We start from the raw sequence: 18,386 nt of genomic DNA, 5'->3' as shown, positions 1-18,386 counted from the left end.
AGGCGCTATGGACGTCGGCGAACAAACAGCCCAAACACCCGACCACCTCGAGGACCACTAGAACACCCACCAGTTGGTTCTCAGCAAACAATCCGCACCATGTCAAAGGGCTGAGAGTACCAACTGAAGTCGCGCAAACCTTCAGATTCACGCGACAACCGACATCCCGTAACCCGACGGAATCCCTCATGGCCGCCATGCAAGCTGCACTCGTGCCTTTCCATCAGGCACTGGCCAGTGGCCTTGCGCAACCCGTCGCAGACTTCTTCAGTCCAGTCGCACCCGCGCATGACCCTGGCCGGCTATACGACTTCTACCGCGCATCCAGTGACGACAAGATTGAAGGCGATGTTGTTTATGCGCTCGAACAGCGAATGAACCCCAAAAAGGCCAAGGCTTCTCCCTGGGTTGATATCATTGCTACTTATTGGCGCGCTGTCAAAGAGATCATCAAGACCGACGAAGCAGCAAATCAGGGCAAGCTGAATGAGCGTCAATACCTGGCAGTGTACGATACGTGGAAGGACCTTACGAGCATCTTCATCAAGCACATATCTGGTGGACTGCTACCAGCATGGGCCATATTCACCCTGTACTTCACTGCAAATCATCTTAGGAAGATAGCAATCAAAGCAGACGAGCAATTGGCCAAGTCGAAACCAGCAGCTCTCAACACCGGCTACTCAGACGATATCGTGAGCACAGCACCTCAGAATCAGAAGCTTGAAGAAGCTGCGCGAGTATTCAACAGGATCTTTGCCCTTTGTCTTGGTGACAGGAACCCCGACATGTCACAATCGCGAAAGTGGGGTGTATATTGCATAGCCAACCTTCAGTTCAAGACGTATTTCAAAGTAAGCCCTATCGCAGTCTGCGTGGTGTAACGACAGCTAACTCGCATGTACCCAGTTAAAAGCAATCAGCTTATCCAAGAACGTTGTACGATCAATCGAAGCACAGTCCGACCTACCTACATTCGAGCTGTACCCGCGGGCGCATCGAGTCACATACAAATACTATCTCGGGGTGCTGGCGTTCCTCCAGGAAGACTACGCCAAGGCAGAAAGCAGCTTGCAGCAGGCATGGGAATCTTGCTGGTCAAAGTCGCAACAAAACAAATCGTGAGTTAGGTCAATCTAACGGATAACTCCTCGGAACTAACAGTTCAGGCTCATACTCACATACCTCATTCCCTGCCGCCTGATCACTCAACACAAGGTTCCCACCGCTAGCCTACTCGCCGAAGCCCCTCGTCTAGAACGCATTTTCGGCCCCCTCGTATCCTGCATAAAACGAGGCGATCTTACGGGCTTCGACAAGGCACTGGCAGAAGGCGAACCAGAGTTTGTCAGACGGCGCATCTTCCTTACTCTGGAGCGGAGCCGCGACATCGCTTTGCGCAACCTTCTCCGAAAGGTTTACCTCGCTGGTGGCTTTGACGATCTCAAAGAAGGACAGACGGAGAAGGACCGGATACGGAAGTCGCGAGTACCGCTAGCAAACTTTGCCGCCGCGCTCAGGATGGGTATTGCAGGCGAAGGCAGCGGCCAAGCAGTGGAGGACGACGAGGTCGAGTGCCTATTGGCAAACCAGATTTACAAGGTGCGTACGCTATGCCCCAGCGTTGGGCTTCTATAGGTCTTACCCGGCTCTGAGGCAGCCTCGTCACGGATGTCACACCAAGAACCCACTCGGCTAACCCAGATTGCAGGGTCTGATGAAAGGCTACATCTCGCGCGAACACGGCATGGTAGTCATGAACAAGAAGGGCGCATTCCCGGGAACAGGGGTCTGATGCCTAAAAACGTCGGCCTGCTCCCGTCTACCATACAGATCGACTCCTTGCTCTATCACAATCACGAACCACGACACGTCACTGTCCAAGCTGGGAGCAGATGCGCGGTTGCATGTGTAAGCAGCCTCGATGCGCATGGAACGACGATGTGCGATGCACCACACCATCGCGCCAAGTGGGGATTGACGACGAAGGAAGGCAAGTTGAAATCGCCCATATCTCAATAAATGCTACCGATCTGCCTCAAACCTTGATTCCCTGGTATTTCCTTTATCTAACCCCTCCCTTGCATGGTTCGTGAGACGAGCCGGCTCTTCGACGCGGCCAGTGACTGGTGCAGGACCCCAAGCCGCGTCCCGCACAGACGCGCTGTCGCCCTCTCAGCTGATATCGCGTTGCAGGCCCCCGCCCACACCCAATCCGCCGCCCTGTCCATCATTACCCCACTTGCACTACCAGCCCAACGCGACGCGACGCGATACATTGCTTCCGCCTCGCTTCGACGTGCAGATGGTGTCCTTGTCGCATCCTGCATGAACAGCGAAGTATGCCGGCTGAATAACTGTGACTGTACCAGCAAGTACCAGTACCACGCCTAGTCCGCTCATGTGGAGCGTTTGACAAGATGAGTCAACGCGTATTGATCGGCGGTGTTCCCTCGTCTCCATGCCGAGTCCTGCTTATCCACTTGGCTTTGTCTTCGGGCATCGTTAAGACGCTGCATTCGTTCTCCATCCCGCTTTGTATGGTTCATCCCGGACTGGTGTCATGTATAGCGTTCGCCGACGCACCTCAGCTCTCGGCTGACCCTTTCTGTCTTTTCTTCTTTCCTCCTGCTTCCGCTCGCAGCCCACATGCTTTAGTCGCAATGTACCGTGCTGCTTTGCCCCGGAGCTGTCCTACCTAGAGCGATTCGATAATAGACTTCACTCCGCGTATCAGGTTATGCGCGAACTTGGTAACGACGTTGCCCCCCGTTTTGCTGTTGTTTTTGTGGTTCTTGTGATATTTGCGATACTGCTTTGGAACTTTCTTGCCTCCGACGCGTTTCGCGCCGATGGCTTGGGCTGAGTGTCGAGGTGGTTTTTCGGGGAACATGGTGGTGGCTTTGTGTTGAGTCGCGTTGCGTGGTGTGTAAAGTTGTGACCAAACTGGCAAGTACTGCGGATATGGTAATCACCGGTGTCTATCGTATCATCCAGTCCACATGCGCTTGGTTATCGTTCCAACTATATACTTGGAGGTGTGCACTGCGTAGATGCCGTGTTGCCGGCCAATGATATCAGCCAAGCCAGTGTGGAGACGGAGGATCAAGGCTGAGCAGCATGGTCGCTACGAGCAGTTGGAGGCCTAAATAGAATACTGCGCCATCACGTCAGGTTAGATACGGTACTCAAGAATCCAAGCGTAAGTGTTCGTGATATTGAATGCTATCATTAATCGCTTGAAACATAGTACGAAAGATACGACCATATCCTGTTACAATTTGATGCCGCTGTCCTGCAGTTGATACTGCAACAATTGTAGAGAAGCAACTGGCTTCCCCAAAGAAGAGTCGAAGACGCGACGAAGAACATAAGTAAAGCGCAAACGTTCTGGTAGCATGACAGCCAGGAAGTGTTTTCTGTCTTGAGATGCAGAGAGGAAAGTTGAACCAATGCGAAAAGGCCTGCGCATCTAGGCAATTTTGAGGCCGATAGAGAAGACGCGAAAGACAAGGCAAACCAAGCCAGGTAAAGAGATAAGTATAGTACAACAGTGGCGTGAATGAGTGCCAGAAAGGTATATCCAGACCGTAACGCCGTGCAGCAACAAACCCAGACTGAAGCAGAACCCAGTAAAGAAAAGGCATAGCCGCGAGGCTGAAACGCAAGGTGTATATACAAGAAGGTCAAGAAATAGCAGATGAAAGGAGTCATTAGTTGGGGGCGATGAAGAGGGCAAGCTGGTCAAGGGAAGCTCGAAAGGATCAAATGTGAGGACAGCAACCTAGTGCGGTGACTTCGCTGAAAGGTCGTCCATGTGGTTGACCATGGCAACGAACAAGTCGAAGAAGAGCTTGCCGCCGTTCTCCATCTCGTTCTGCATTGTGCCGCTGCGCTTAAATGTGTGTCGGGCGCGGATGATGAGCGCGAGGTAATGTGCGCGAAGCTTCGAGTCGTTGTCAGGAGTGTTGGCATATGCGTAACGGGCGGAGGTCAAGATAGTCGAGCATTGGATGCCAGATTGAAGGCCCTGCTTCTTGAGCGCAAGCTTCTTCAGTTCTTGGAGTCCGTACTTGTCGGCTTGACAGTAGATGACCGTGTCTTTCAGTATCGGTCCAACCGAAGACTGAACGATGGCTTCGTGGGCGTTGTTGGCGTTGCCACCATCTTCAAGGTTCCAGCTGTTTCGCTTCTTGTCATATTCCATGCGCGGGTAGTAGTCGCCCTTGTAGAGGTACTCGAGAATCGATGAGAAGACTTCGGGCTCTTCGTCGGGTAGGTCGATGCGCTTGTTGGTAGACTGGAAGAACTGGCCGCTGCAGAGAGTCTGGAACCAGGGAGAATGCGATAGAACGTCTTCGTGCGCTGCAAAGAGTCGCTGCTCGCGGCCGACGGAAATAGTGATGATGGCACTGATAGAAGTTGTCAGTAAAGTTTCTTCGGCTTTCATCGTAAGAGAACAAACTCACCTTCCCAGTGTTGGAGAAGTTTGGTTCGATTGTGGTGATGATGCCTGTGCATGCTGTGCTAGTCGTTCTACTCTCCTCGGTGAGTCTCTGAAGGAGGGGTTCTTCTTGTGTGATTTGGACTTGGATGCGCGATGTTTCGAGAAGCTGCCCTCTTGATGGCGCGTGCGGTTTGATGAGAACATGATGATGCGATGCTGAGATGCTGTGTTTACGATGGATGGGTTCGGTGCGAAGAGGTATCGCTGATACTTATAGGTGCAGTGAGTAGGCAGCAAGCGTACGAGTACAAGTAGGCAAAGCAGACGACTCCGAAAGATCCTTAGGCAGAAACGTCGTAGGGCAAATAAGACGATAGCACGCAAGTAATAGGCGACTGCAGCCGTGTATATATACCTGACTCCTCACAGGAGGCCACTCTCCGGCCCTCGGCCAGGGTGAGGGTGAATTGCGACGCGATTGGACGCGTAAATGGACCTAACGCGTAAACGCGATATCACATGTTCCACTTTGCCTCTTCCAGAGCTAAGAGTCAAGACGGCTGAGCCCCCGGTCCTGGACCAAGTAACACTTGTGCAAGGTTGTGAAACAAGGGCGGAACAAAGAAGGCTGATGGCGCTAGTTGTGCGCCGGTGGCATGGCGTGTTCCTCTACCGCAAACAACTGAGCCCGCTCAGGACATGTTAGCAGGACCTGAGGACCGACACTTCCAATGTCTCAAGCCGTGCTTTTTGCTTGAGGCATGCGACGAGCATTCGCACGGCACGATAGAGTGATGAGATGACTGGTCGCGTTCTTTGCGCAGGGCTCCCTGAAGGGTTGAAGCTTTGGCCAGGCACCCAAGAAACTTTGCGAAAAGCAATCGACGCCGCCGCGGTGCAACAGCCAGCGTCGGCTCATCGCTTGCATCCGCGAATCAACGAATTGCGGCCGTCCACCGGAGGCCCCATCTAGAGGCCGTTTGGCGTTCCCCTGAGGGGCAAATGTCGTGTTGAAGGACCGATGGTGGGAGAGAGGCGTAGCGCGAGGCTGCGATCCGGTTCCGCGCAATGACAGGATTCGCGGCTGGCAAAGGCGATGTCAGCGACCATGACACGGTCCCTGATGCCGTGAAATTATGCGTCGCTGATCAATGAACCTCGGACGCGATGGGTCGCGTCGGTGGAGCTGGCCAGGCACGCACAAAGAAAAGCGCCCCTCGACGCGTCCTCGCGTCTTCACGTTACCTCCATGGCTGCCAATTAAGCCCGCATCCGGCATGGCGCCCAACGCTATCAGGGGACCCAACGGCTGCGCAGTTTCACTACGTCCGCAAGCATCATAAATGACGGCAGCAGCAGCACCCAGCCGCTGTCGCATTAGCCGTTGTTCCTTTGGATACAACGTCAGTTTTGTGGGGGGCTATCGTCAAAGGCGCACTCTATTTATTCTGGGAATTCCAATCAAACATGTAAGCGGCATCGCAGCGTGGTAAACCGCGACGGTGGAATGCCACGACAGCTTACAGTCAATCGCGTCTGGATAGGTCAACTGCGGATACCAAAAGCCGTTCAAAAGCAGCTTTGATCATTAGCAAGATTCACGGTCCTGCGACACAAGTTCTGTTTTGAGCCCACCCAGGTATCGGCCCGTGTTAGGCAGTAGATACTACACGATTGTCAACTACATTCACCAGTAGGGTATGCCAACAGTTGTCTACTACCCGGGTGAAGGGATCTCGGCTGTAGTTAACAGTACGCCGCTTGGCAGCCGAGACAGTCAACTTTTGCGTCGTCAAAAGCGAACTGCCTTAAAACAGGCGACAACTTCCAGCGTGCAAAGAGCAGTGGATTCTCCACCAAGATCCGGCGCAGCATCTCCCCTCTCTTCTCTGCACCTGGCCATTCGCCCTGCCACACGCGTACATAAGGCACCATAATTTCCAAGGCCTGCCTAACCCATCTCCCTGCTCTTTCCTCACCAATCCTCCCCTTTTGTACCATCCGCCTCTCCAGCTCCCCCAAGAAATGCTCTCTCTCTTGCATGTTCTCTACCAACGCAGCCTGCATGACCGCAAGTAGGATATGTGACCGGATTGAACAGTCCAACTCATCCACCTTGATTGCTCCAGCTCCTAGTCCGGCTGTCTCCTCCATCGCAACAGCGGCTAGGAACTCGACCTCCTCCTCACTCCCAATCTCTTCCTGCCACCCCCTCTGCAACGCTTGATCTGCAGTCCCTCCATCCGGTATCCCACACCAGAAAAACACTGGCTTGCTAGGTTCTGGTTCGACAACCTTACCCGAAGAAACCTGTGCGAGGTACTGTGCTTCCAAACTGTGTATATCATACAATCCCGACGCGACATTGAGCCCAAAGTGATGGGGCCCCCATGCTTCGCGGTTGTCCTTGCGAGGCGATGGGTCAGATGTAGGGCTCGAAGATGAAGGGATCTTCTCCTCTCCCTCCAGCTGGGTGTTGGTGTTCGTGGACAACGCTTCTTGTTTCGATTCTGCGATGGGAGGTTTGTAGTACTCGTCTAGCCAGAAGCGCGCATGTGGTTCTGAAAAGGGGGGTGTGCTGGGGTAGGCCGCGTGTAGGCGTGTCAAGGCTGTGTCAAGCGTGCGGAGGGCTATTTCAGTAATCGTGTCAAATGGAAGGAACGGTTGCCTGTGGCAAGTCCGCCCCACAGTATAAGCCCAGCGGGGGAGCTTTAGGACGTGTTTGGATACCGGATTGTCACGCGGCAGACACAGTGGGGAGGACGAGTCCGGAAGATCCTGGAGGTCGGGCATGCGGTAGAAGCGTGCTGTGGTGGGTTGGGTAAGGAATGCGGTGGAGTAGTAGGAGCGCCAGGCTGTGGGACTCAAGAGGTCATGGTGCGCAGTGTAAAAAACGTCGAAGTCTGAGAAGGTGAGAGGGTCGTCTCCATTTAGTTGGTCGGTCCAGCGGTAGTAGGCTGCTGCGATCTGGGCGAGATAAAATATATCCAAGGTACTGTTTTATCTTAGTCACACACGTGCAGGTGCTGGGTACATCGGTATGAGGGATTCTCATATGAGGATGTAGCTTACCGATTGAAGCGGAGCTCGTCCTCACCAAAAGACCAGCCATGCGCGTGCAGCTTCTCCACAACATCATATACGCCCTGGCTGTCCCACAGCCCCTCATCGATATAAATGTATGCGATTCGCAAGACATCATCGTGACATGTTACTGGCACGATTCCGCCTTCCACATTAGCCAGGAATGCCTTGGCTTTATCGTCCATTGTAGTGTCTGTCGTACGCAGAATGCAATTGCTGGGGTTGATGTTTTGACATTTGCCTCTAGGGTTGGAAAAGTAACAGCGCAGTTTCACTACGTCCGCAACATCATAAATTACGGCAGCAGCACCCAGCATGCTTTGGACGCATCATTTTGTGACGCATCGATGTGCGGCAGAGCTTTCCGCTCTCACAACGCCGTTCTTCGTCGTTTCTACCCCTCTTCATCACGCTTGACAGCCGAAACATGTCCCACATGTCGCACCGTCCAAGCTGTGTGAGCTGCCCTCATCTGCAGATCGGAATGATCGCCAACAGTCATTGCATCGTCAGTCGTCTCCTCAAGCCACGAAAGTATGCTCTCTATTGGGTTCCATTTGCGTCGTTCGCTCCGCCGCTCCGCCGCTCTGCTTGGGTTTGCTCGCAGCCCGATCCAACAGCGCACGCCACACTTGTTCAACAGTATCTGAATCTAGCAAGGACAGGCCTCGGCATATGCCGTGTTCCGTCCGGTTGTAAGCATACGCCCCATCTACCATCTACTTCGATGTGCTTTTCGTTCGAAGGCGACGCACCGCCAGGGATCCTGATCCTTCAATCAATCGAATTGGACGCCAAGGACGTCGCCGAAGCTCTCCCAAGCTGATCTACTTAAGCATCACCAGTTTTCACGAGAAGATAAATGGCCGGCTTCTTACGCATGGCGCGAAGTTGATGGAAGCCTCCGTCGGCATGCATTTTCAGCAAGCGCCATGCGCCTCCATACACGCGAACACTACCGGAGAGTCTGCCGCGCTGTGCATTATATGAGGTATCGCGCATCTCCTTGCGAATGCCTCGATGCAGAATTACGTGGCGCAGCTGACGAATACCACCACCTCAGGTGTACTGAGTAGTAATCAATGTTGATGTCCTACAGTTTCATCGAAACATGTACAAGCTTGGCAAACACACCTTGCGCCCGGCAGAATCCTACCGAACACCAGGGGTATCATAGCCGGTATTACATACGCCATATTGTCCGGTTGGGACTATCTGGCTTGCAAGGGATGAATAACGGCAACGACGATCTTCCTGTTGCCAATGGCACATACTTGTACGCTGACCACGAACATCAAGAGCTTCGGGCGCTTGGTCTGAACCTGTTTGTAGCTTTCGACACTTTCAACCTAAGAGACGAGGTATCACGAGGGTCTTCGCCATCGCACAACAGAAACAACCTTTAGAGCTTATTACGGGGAAAGCTCGATCTCAAAGTAAATCGGAGTTGATTTCACAGTCCTGACCAGGCGCCTTACATTGCATACAAGGATGCTGACCGCTTCCAGTTGACTGCCGCTCATCAACGCGGTCAGATGCAGCTCAGGTCTTGGACATCAAAAGTATGGACTCTGTGACCACTCGTGGCCACCATGAATGGCATGCTGCAGACCCCATGAACAGGAATGGCTGTTCGTTGAGATAGTCATGATATTGGAACACCCTTGCACAGCAGTATTTCGTCGGTACGTGTGTTGCATGCCAAGGGTGTTCATTACAGCAGAGCTTTGTAGAACTTCGCCCCACGTCGGGCAACCCTCTAAATAAATGACCCAGCACATGCAGTAGTATGGCACGGTTGATGTTGGCCTGCATTGGAGAAGGAGGCTGATCATGGTCCTCGGCATAAAAGCGTTGATATTCGCACTTAACTGGATCGCCAGAAATCAATCGATGGCAGGCATTGCGGTTGTCAAAGCCCTTGTGGCATCTCTGTCTCTGTTCTCTAGCGCTTCAGCATCTCCTTTTACTCAGAGGCAAGACACGCTTACCCTCGACGGCGTCCAGAAGCAAGCTCTCGCAAATGCATACAAGGTACTGAATGGGACGCTGTCAGACGGTCTGACGAGGCCTGCGACATGTAACAAGGACACTGTTGCTGTACGCAAGGAGTTGTAAGTTAGTTCGGGCACTGCCACGGGCATGATGCTAACACATGATAGCGGCGACCTCACGAAAGAGGAACGGAAAGCATACACCACGGCCGTCAATTGCATGCTCAAGGCGCCCTCCAAACTTCCTGCTGGTCAATATCCTGGAGCAAAGTCTCGCTATGAAGACTTTGTTGTGGTGCATATGAACATGACACCGACGGTTCACGCCACCGCAAACTTCATGCACTGGCACCGTTACTACATATGGGCCTACGAAACAGCGCTTCGCACGGAATGTGGCTACAAAGGCTACCAGTGAGTATTCTTCTGTAGATCTTGTGTAAAGCATACACTAACCTCAGCTACTCATCACAGACCCTACTGGAACTGGGCCAAGTACACCGATCTCGTTAACAGCCCCATCTTCAACGGCGACGAATGGAGCATGGGTGGGAATGGTGATCCAATCGGACCGCATGCAGGCATGAGTCTATGGCCGGGTGAGACGCTTCCTGGTGGACCGGGAGGAGGCTGTATCAGTAAAGGTCCCTTCACCAATTTGACCATTCGTCTTGGTCCCCTCGCGCCCACAATGGACCCTAAACTCAACATCCCACCAAACCCACGCGCCGATGGCTATGGTGACAATCCACGCTGTCACCGTCGCGACGTAAGCAACTTCTTCACCGAGCGCTACCTCCGGCCTCAAGATCTTCTGTTCCATATCACCATCAATAAAGCCATTGGTACCTTCCAGGACACACTCCAGACCAACGCGACGAACAGCCTTTCAGCGCTGCACATTGGCGGTCACTTCTCTATCTGGGGTGATCCTGGAGGCGATGTCTATGTGAGCCCTGCGGAGCCAGCCTTCTGGCTGCACCATGGTCAGCTGGACAGGCACTGGTGGATGTGGGCCATGTATCAGGAGAAGGAGGTTAAATCTCGCACAAGCATGTACGAAGGCGGCACTCATTGGTCAATTCCCAACAGTCCCAAGGGTAAACCGACAGATCAGCAGGAGTTGGATGTGGTGGCGCCGCCAGGTCAGAACCACATCGCGAGCAAGGAGTTCTTCTCTACTACCTCGGGGCCGCTGTGCTATGTGTATGCTTAGATCATCGTGCTTATCACAATACGACCTTCGTGCTTTTAAAAGATTAAGTCTATCATGAAACGCGTATAATTTTCGTACCTGCCTCGTTCAATAGAGCTGCCGGTCGTCAGTTCCAAGAAAAGACGCCCTGATATACACGTGATGACGAGGCTCTAGCGCGACGCGTCAGACCCTCCGAAATCAGAAGCGACGGATGACATCGCCAGTCCCAAGACACTCACCACCCCCCACTTCGAGAATTGACCACCCACACCAATGCCCAAACACCCGCGAAGATGTCGACCCCGCAAGCGAAACGTCGCCGGCTGAACGAAGCCACGAAAACGCTCCAGAAGCCGTTCAAATCGCCGTTCCGCACACCGTTGAAGCCCAGCATAGGCGACGACCCGCCATCCTCAGATCCGCCTGAGGTCCACACTCCTGCGCTTGATACACCTAGGACAACCATCGCTCCTGCTAGAAGCACCGTCCCTACAGATAATGGCGCACAGCAACCGGCCACCTCTACCGCCTCTATGCAACCCCCCAAAACACCAGCAACGTCCAAAGTGACACCACGCGTCTCGAAACCTCTCGTCTCACGTCCGAACCTATCTACCCCGTCACGTGTCGCGTCGAAGAAGGCACCATCGAAACCCTCGGTCGCACGCGAGATCATGCAGATCCGCAATGAGATCCAGATGCTTACACAAGCTCAGACCCTGGCTACGTCTACAAAGGATGACGACCTGGTCGTACTGGTCGATAAATGGCGCACAGCAAGTCGTGCGGCGGCGGAAGAGCTGTTTGGTAGCACTAGAGACAGGGTCAACAGGATGGGCGGGGTAGGCGCATGGAAGGAACGTGAAAAAGAATCCAAGGAACGGCAGATGCAATGGGATAAAGAAGAGATGGAAGCGGAACGTGAGAAGATGGAGGAGGCGAAAGAGAGTGGTGAGGTCTCTGAAGAGGCGTATGATCGCTATGCCGAGATGGACTCGGAGAGGGACAAAGGAGAGGTGGAGAAGGAGACGTTCAAGGGAGCAGACGACGATGTGAGTGCACGGATGTGTACATACAAGTTACTATGCTAACGTTGAAGCAGTCTTTCACGATGGACATGATGCTCAAGACCCTTAACATCGACCTCAAGCTCATCGGCTACAACAAAGAGGCGCAGAGGTGGGATGGTTGATGATTTCGACCGAACTGCCAACAGCACTCTTCGATATGCCTCGACTATTTCAAGTCTAAAGCTCATAAGCATAAGCGACTGGAAGTTGCGCTCTTCACAAGATACGGACTCGCGCTGCGATGGCAATGCCAGATACGAATTGTAAGTCAACGCCTGAGACCTTTGATTTGCTACATGACTCACGCTATCAGAATGATTATTTACAGAGATACCCTTATGGACTATATTTACTACACACCCAATGCAACGTGTTATACACATCGGACACCATTCGTAGATGACAAATGCGATGCTGATGACGTCATTCTTGCTCCACCGAAAGCCTACTAGCATGTTCATCCTCCGCACATGTACTCCCTGTGTAATCACTGTCATTCTCATCGTCTTCTCACGGTCAGTCGTAACAAAACAGTCCCGAGGGTTCACATCAAGTGAACTGTTATCTCAATCCATCCGTCCATCTCATCCTCATACTACTATCCCTTACCATGTCACTCAAAGACCAAACCGTCCTCATCACAGGGGCTTCGATGGGCATCGGCGCAGCCATCGCACGTCGACTAGCCGCTGAAAGCGCAACACTCATCCTCTTTGCACGCTCAGACGACAAGCTAAAGGCACTCTCCGACGAACTCAAAAAAGAACACAAAGACTTGAAGATCTTCACATCAGTCGTCGACGTACAAGACCACACATCTCTCAGCACCGCCGTCTCGAACATCGTCCAGCAAGTCTCCCACATCGATGTTCTAATCAACAACGCCGGTTTGGCTATAGGTGCGCCGTCACGTTTCCCTGACCTCAAGATCCAAGACATCATTACAATGACGAGCACCAACATCAATGGGTACATGTTCGCTGCTTATACGGTTTTGAACGAGGGAAAGATGAAGGAGCGTGGGAAGGGAACGATTCTGAACGTGACTAGCACCACAGGTCTAGAGGTACCGCCTTTCCCAGGCGAGGCGGTCTACCATGCTAGCAAGGCGTGCCAGGAGGCTTTCACAAACGTGCTGAGAACGGAGTTAGTGGGTACTGATATCAAAGTCCTCGCCTTACGGCCCGGTGTTGTAGCGACGAACTTCCATGAACAACGGTATGGCTTTATTCCCTTCTTCATTGTATCAGCGCTGCGGTGGAGTTCCGAGCTGACAAAACATGCAGTGTTGGATACGAAAAGCAGAGCTACGACACTTTCATGTCTGGCTTCGAGCCTCTTGTTGCGCCTGATGTTGCGGAAGCTGCAGCTTTCATGCTGAGTCAGAAGGACAGGGTTAGTGTGAAGGCGTTGGATGTCGTGCCTACTGCGCAGAGGAGTTTGCAGGTTTTTGATCGGGAGTGGAATAGTAGGGATGAGGGGAGGAAAGAGGAGAAGATGTGAGCTAAGCAAGAGTGGAGTTGGAATGATAGTTGGCTGGGTGGAGTCAACCCTGGTTTGAATCGGCTAAGAGTATCCGATGCAGCGATTATAGCTTTGAGCTGGGCGTCAGCGTCTTCTGAACGAGCTCAAGGACACGCTCGGCGGTGCCCCTGCGAGAAACATTAGTACTGTACTGTCGACACAGACGAGCTTCAGGGTACTCACCACGAAGACTGATACCCCGCACCAGCATGTCCATAGCAATGCACAACCGGGACCTTCCACTTGCCCATTTCCGTCTCGATCCTTGGGCCGCCCTTGCGCGACGCTAGATACTGTCAGCCAGCCCCCGTGAAATGACTCGCACGATGATACTTACGCCTCAAGCCCACATTCCGCCCAATAACCTGCAGATCCTCCGGCTTCCCCAACTCAGGACACAACTCACAGCACCGCTTCATGATATCCTGACCGAGTTCCTCATCCCACTCTTCGCTCCAATCGTTGTCCTGTCGACTGCCACCTAGAATCACGCCGCCGCCTAGCGGACGGGGGAAGACGTAGGTTGTTGTGGGATCGATGCGCTTTGGAGAGCGGAAAGACCTAGTTTGGTTCGTTAGTCAAAATGGATACACAGAAAATAGTTCGGTCTGGGGCGGAGGAAGACAAGTAGGATAGCATGGTCGTACTTGACTCGTTCCATTTCATACATTCTGGTGATTGGTATTTTGGGTTCAGCGACCAGTAGTGTTTGACCACGTGTTGGGTATAGATTCGTGTCTTTGATGTCGGAGAGTTTGAGGGAGCCGAGACCGGTGCAGTTTACCAGAAGGGTGGTGGACGGGTGGTCGCTTAGGACTTCTGAGACGGAAGGGTAGTGTCGGCGTACGAGACTGATGCCTTTGCACAAAGCTTGAGCTTGGAGCCTGGTACAATATCAGTCTTGCGAAGTATCAATGGCACTGAAGCTAGGACTTTGCATCATAGGAATGAGGATCAGGCATACGTACCACTGCAGATACACTTGCGTGTTGATCCTGAACGTACTTGGGAACTCGAACCCAAAGTTCGCTCCCTTGGGCAATTCACTTCCATCCAACTGCCTTAACCCGCCTACTAACTGATCATACCACACCTTGCCCGTCTCCTCAGTCAAAACACCCGCCTCTTCAATCGGCTCATCGAACGCAGCCCACATACCCATTCTCCCTAACCCCGCTTCATTCCCTCCTCCATTCACCCCATCGACGCCTTCCGTCTCACCAGCCTTAAGCGTCTGACAACCAAACACACTCTTCCCGTCGATAAGCTCGCCGAAACGGTGGAAGGTGACCTCGTCGTACTTCTCCAGCGGCCCGTTGTCGTGGGCCATGGAGGACCAGTTGGCGCCCGCCCAGGGCGATGTGTATTCTATGGAGCGGTCTCCGGGGAAGTGCTTTGCTACTACGGTTATCTTGGCGGTAGGGTAGGTGTGTGATATGACGAGTGAGGTTGTTAGACCGATTACGCCGGCACCGAGGATGAGGATGTGTTGTTGGTCTTTTTGGGAAGCCATGATGGGTGGTTGGATGATAATAGATAGCTTCGATATGGGATATGTTTAAGGATGTTAATAATGGAATGCTTCGATGATATCCAGGCCGAAATGCAAGTTCTTCGTTGAACCTAGTTGGAGTATCAAATGCTCAAGCGTTGCACGAAGCTATATACGAAGCTGTATGAATGTCAATGACTCATCTCTATCATACATTCGGTGCAGCGGAGTAAGATTCACCCATACCTTGTACGCTATCCCGAGTCTCACCAGCCTATTCCGACGGTAAACGGCGACTGTCTTATACACGGTATTGTACAAGAACCAAATCGACGCAAGCTTGATGGAGCATGTAAGTAGTCGCGTAGATCACACTGAATTGAATGACAGTATTGCTTGATCAGTGAGATGTGTTGTCAAGTGTCGATTACAGAGGTCGAGCGAGGATGCAGATAACGCACCGATGGCATTCCGATCGGAATGAGCGGTTCCGGACAAGCGTACACTACAAACCACGCCCAGGTACGGTCCTGAACGTCGAGCTCCTTGGACTCATTGCATGCATGGATCACTGGTGATGAGCTAGATAAGTCTGTTGGAGATAAAATAGGGTATCATTCAAAGTAGGGAGAGATTGTATGGACAAGACTATGAACAGGGTCCAGAACGCATTATTATGTACCGAAAGATCAGCCAACTTTTACAGTCCATTTTCCGTGCACCCAAGACACAAAAAGAAATATTATGCCGACTGCTTCATAAACCAATCTGAGCTCGCATCAACCATGTAATTGGTAATGTTCGACTCGTTTCCAAACCCGCCGTCTGGCAATTGGATGTTGCCGTCTGGCGCAGGGTAACTCATGGCTCCGTCTATCGACACAGGGAGTCGAGGCATGTTGAAGAAGTCGAACACATCGAGATACTCTAGCTCATTCGCTGCAGGTGTTCGAGCTGGAGTCACCGATGGTATCTTCAGATTTTGTTTGTTGCTGAGCTTGGGTTGGCGGGATATGAGGAAGTCGAGATCGAATGCACATCGTCGCATGTCGGCGAGGATCTTTACGGTTGAAGGTGTTACGCGTTCACCATTCGCACCAGCCGGAGTGTCCTGGCTCTCTTGATATTCGGAAAGTACGCGTGAAAGAAGACTTGCATAGCGCGTGCCTACTTCCCAGTACTGACCCATGTCCTGGAGAGTGCTGACAAGGAGGTTGATGGATTGATCGACTCGGTGATCGATGGTGGATCCGTGGACCAAGAGAACACGTGCGGCTACCCAGAGCGAGAATGCGAAGGGCGGGCCAAGTTTGCTCAGCAAACCGTTGTCGCGTACGGTAGCACACAAGGCTGTGATATTCTCAACAGCACTGAGACACCGCTGGCTAGCGCTGAAGGACGGTGTGAAGATGGGTGAACGATGGGTAGGGTACGCCGCAGATGAGTGAAGACGAATCACAGTGCTGCCAGAGTTAGTTTCTTCCTTAAGGCAAAGGGAAGACAAACTTACGTGTGGAAGGCCGCATGGAGCATCACCAAACCACTATCCAAATTCTGTCCCATACCCGGCTTAGCAAACAATCTCGCAGAGTTGCCAAATTCTTGAGGAAGATTGTACTTCCATTGCTCGATGGCATTGTCAAGCTCACGGTACTCGCTTTGCCAGGTCTCAACGTCGGACAAGGATGTAATGTCTACAGGCTTCTTGAGGAACTTGTGGATGCGTGTGAGAATCCCCAGGACTTCGACGTAGTATGAGAAGGAGCCCAGGTTTTCTGGTCTGTTCATGCTGTAGTCGGATCGTGTCGAAGTGTGGAACCATCGCGTCTCGACGGGCACGTTGCGCGCATACATGTCGTCGCGACACGGCAACCGACGGTCGATCTCCTTTTCGTCGAGAGCGAATTCGAAAGCCGTGGCAACGGTCGCGTATCGGTCTAAGACGTAGATCATCCAGAAAAGGCGGCGTCGGCTCTCTTCTTCGATCCAGTCCTTGGGCTCAGGCAGCGTCATGGCGCGCAAGGTGTATATTGACGCAAATTGTGGAGCGACGCTCGGTGAGTAGCTTTCGACTGATAGTCCTAGCTGGACGACTGAGCGCGTAATTAGAGCCAGAAGGTTCCAGCCGGGAGGGCCATTGGAGCAGCCAACAACGTCCAGAGCGAGGATCACAAGCGCCTGCAACGACTTTACAGAGCTGTTCTCGATGCCATACAGCAAGACCTTCTCTTTGGAGTTCTTATGGTAGCGCGTGCGCTTCTCGGCAGTCAAGCGCTGGTCGGTAGAGAACTTGACAGTTGTCGCGACAACTGCGTGTAGTATGATTCGATCCGCCTCTTCTAGCGTCGCGTCTCCGAAAAGCGAGTTCAGGGTGCTCTGGCGGTGGAGGATGGGACACCAGGTGTTGATGTGCTTGAAGAAAAGATCGACGAGGCCATATAGAAGGTCGTACGGTGGGAAGTCGGCATCCGCGTGACCGAGAGTCCTCGATATGGCCGGCTGGTATTGCTCATTGTATGGTGTGTAGCCATCCCTGGACAAGCCACCGCTCATGCTCACATCCTCGGACTGGTAGCCATTCCCCGTGACCGAGGGGGTGGGTCTATTGTCCGTGACGCCGTTGCCATATTGGTTCTGTATTGCGCTCTGCGAAGGGAACGTGGGCTTCTGGATGAAGAGGGCCGTTTCGGGACGCGGTATATGGGGGGTTTGGATGACGGGCGGGCTTCGGAACGCGGCTACCTCTTGGGGTGACGGGCCGGACGTGGCGACTTGGGTGCTGGAAAGATGGTTGATTTGCGACTGCTGCTGGACGAGTAGCGCTTCGAGCTTGTCTGGGGAAGGGACGATTGTCAGCTGTGGTCGCGATTGCCCTGTAGGGTCTCTGGCTGACGGACAGAAGGAGCGCCCGCTTAGTCAAGCTGCGCGACAGTCGTGACCTCCATCAAATCCCACCCGGGCACTGTCATGACTGTGGGCGCGCGAAGTTTGCCAGCGATAACGGCAAACTTCAGTCTGCTTATCCAGACCTCGGCTACTCCAGAACGGGGTGGTGAAGATGCGCGACTTACCAAGTCTCGACTCGAGCTCTCGTCCATAGCCAGCGCGCAGGCCGGGCTTCTTGCGCGGAAGGTAGACCTGATGCGATTGAGTATTGGGGGTGATGTCAGTGGATGGCGCAACTGACGCATGCTGAGTGGTTCTTCAAGCACCAGGAACAGGCAGGCGCGCCTCTGTCGCATTTGACTTTTCGCTGCTCTACGTATGGTGAGCCTCAACAGCCTCATCCTGTTGTGTCACACTTACTGCATGTCTCACAACTCACAGAAAGCGGCCGCTTCCGCTTGTTCGACGTGCCGCTTTGGCTTCTGTCGTGGGCTTCTTCGTCGCTGGAGCGTTCATCACCACTCCAGTCTTGCGCATCGCCAGGAGAGTGGTTGGAGAGCTTCGCAGTGCCGTTTGGACTTGCCGCCTGCTGGTGGGTTGTGCTGGCGTCCATGATGATGAATGCGAATGCGATTGGGGGCGTGCAGGTTCGGAAGAGCTACACCGAGGGTTCTACTCTTGCAGCCCCGCC

The 18,386-nt window shown here is 53.0% G+C and overlaps 8 protein-coding genes across 8 annotated transcripts; 4 read left to right on the top strand and 4 right to left on the bottom strand.

The window, feature by feature from the left end:
* Nucleotides 1-197: 197 nt before the first annotated feature.
* J4E79_009082 (uncharacterized protein) lies at nt 198-1,795 on the top strand (the record flags this gene model as incomplete). Its single annotated transcript, XM_049357934.1, has 4 exons — nt 198-854; nt 910-1,121; nt 1,170-1,602; nt 1,712-1,795. The coding sequence occupies 4 exons, from the start codon at nt 198-200 to the stop codon at nt 1,793-1,795; spliced, it is 1,386 nt and encodes a 461-aa protein (XP_049207533.1).
* Nucleotides 1,796-3,784: 1,989 nt separating this feature from the next.
* On the bottom strand, nt 3,785-4,651 carry J4E79_009081 (uncharacterized protein; the record flags this gene model as incomplete). Its single annotated transcript, XM_049357933.1, has 2 exons — nt 3,785-4,412; nt 4,470-4,651. The coding sequence occupies 2 exons, from the start codon at nt 4,649-4,651 to the stop codon at nt 3,785-3,787; spliced, it is 810 nt and encodes a 269-aa protein (XP_049207532.1).
* Nucleotides 4,652-6,193: 1,542 nt separating this feature from the next.
* On the bottom strand, nt 6,194-7,716 carry J4E79_009080 (uncharacterized protein; the record flags this gene model as incomplete). Its single annotated transcript, XM_049357932.1, has 2 exons — nt 6,194-7,442; nt 7,520-7,716. The coding sequence occupies 2 exons, from the start codon at nt 7,714-7,716 to the stop codon at nt 6,194-6,196; spliced, it is 1,446 nt and encodes a 481-aa protein (XP_049207531.1).
* A 1,708-nt stretch (nt 7,717-9,424) lies between these two features.
* On the top strand, nt 9,425-10,741 carry J4E79_009079 (uncharacterized protein; the record flags this gene model as incomplete). Its single annotated transcript, XM_049357931.1, has 3 exons — nt 9,425-9,645; nt 9,694-9,939; nt 10,000-10,741. 3 exons carry the CDS (start codon nt 9,425-9,427, stop codon nt 10,739-10,741), a joined length of 1,209 nt encoding a protein of 402 aa, XP_049207530.1.
* A 275-nt stretch (nt 10,742-11,016) lies between these two features.
* J4E79_009078 (uncharacterized protein) lies at nt 11,017-11,915 on the top strand (the record flags this gene model as incomplete). Its single annotated transcript, XM_049357930.1, has 2 exons — nt 11,017-11,775; nt 11,826-11,915. The coding sequence occupies 2 exons, from the start codon at nt 11,017-11,019 to the stop codon at nt 11,913-11,915; spliced, it is 849 nt and encodes a 282-aa protein (XP_049207529.1).
* A 488-nt stretch (nt 11,916-12,403) lies between these two features.
* On the top strand, nt 12,404-13,296 carry J4E79_009077 (uncharacterized protein; the record flags this gene model as incomplete). Its single annotated transcript, XM_049357929.1, has 2 exons — nt 12,404-13,011; nt 13,080-13,296. 2 exons carry the CDS (start codon nt 12,404-12,406, stop codon nt 13,294-13,296), a joined length of 825 nt encoding a protein of 274 aa, XP_049207528.1.
* An 85-nt stretch (nt 13,297-13,381) lies between these two features.
* J4E79_009076 (uncharacterized protein) lies at nt 13,382-14,830 on the bottom strand (the record flags this gene model as incomplete). The annotated part of the gene is made up of 5 exons (XM_049357928.1): nt 13,382-13,445; nt 13,501-13,603; nt 13,655-13,878; nt 13,965-14,201; nt 14,286-14,830. The coding sequence occupies 5 exons, from the start codon at nt 14,828-14,830 to the stop codon at nt 13,382-13,384; spliced, it is 1,173 nt and encodes a 390-aa protein (XP_049207527.1).
* Nucleotides 14,831-15,551: 721 nt separating this feature from the next.
* Nucleotides 15,552-18,308, bottom strand: J4E79_009075 (uncharacterized protein; the record flags this gene model as incomplete). Its single annotated transcript, XM_049357927.1, has 5 exons — nt 15,552-16,272; nt 16,320-17,643; nt 17,881-17,947; nt 17,997-18,067; nt 18,116-18,308. The coding sequence occupies 5 exons, from the start codon at nt 18,306-18,308 to the stop codon at nt 15,552-15,554; spliced, it is 2,376 nt and encodes a 791-aa protein (XP_049207526.1).
* Between the last annotated feature and the right edge of the window lie 78 nt (nt 18,309-18,386).

Source organism: Alternaria viburni (assembly GCF_023758015.1).
Source record: "Alternaria viburni strain BMP 2772 chromosome Unknown scaffold_23, whole genome shotgun sequence".
Lineage (NCBI taxonomy): Eukaryota > Fungi > Ascomycota > Dothideomycetes > Pleosporales > Pleosporaceae > Alternaria > Alternaria viburni.
The sequence above is the reverse complement of the archived record's forward strand: the minus strand, read 5'-3'. Positions and strand labels throughout refer to the sequence as shown.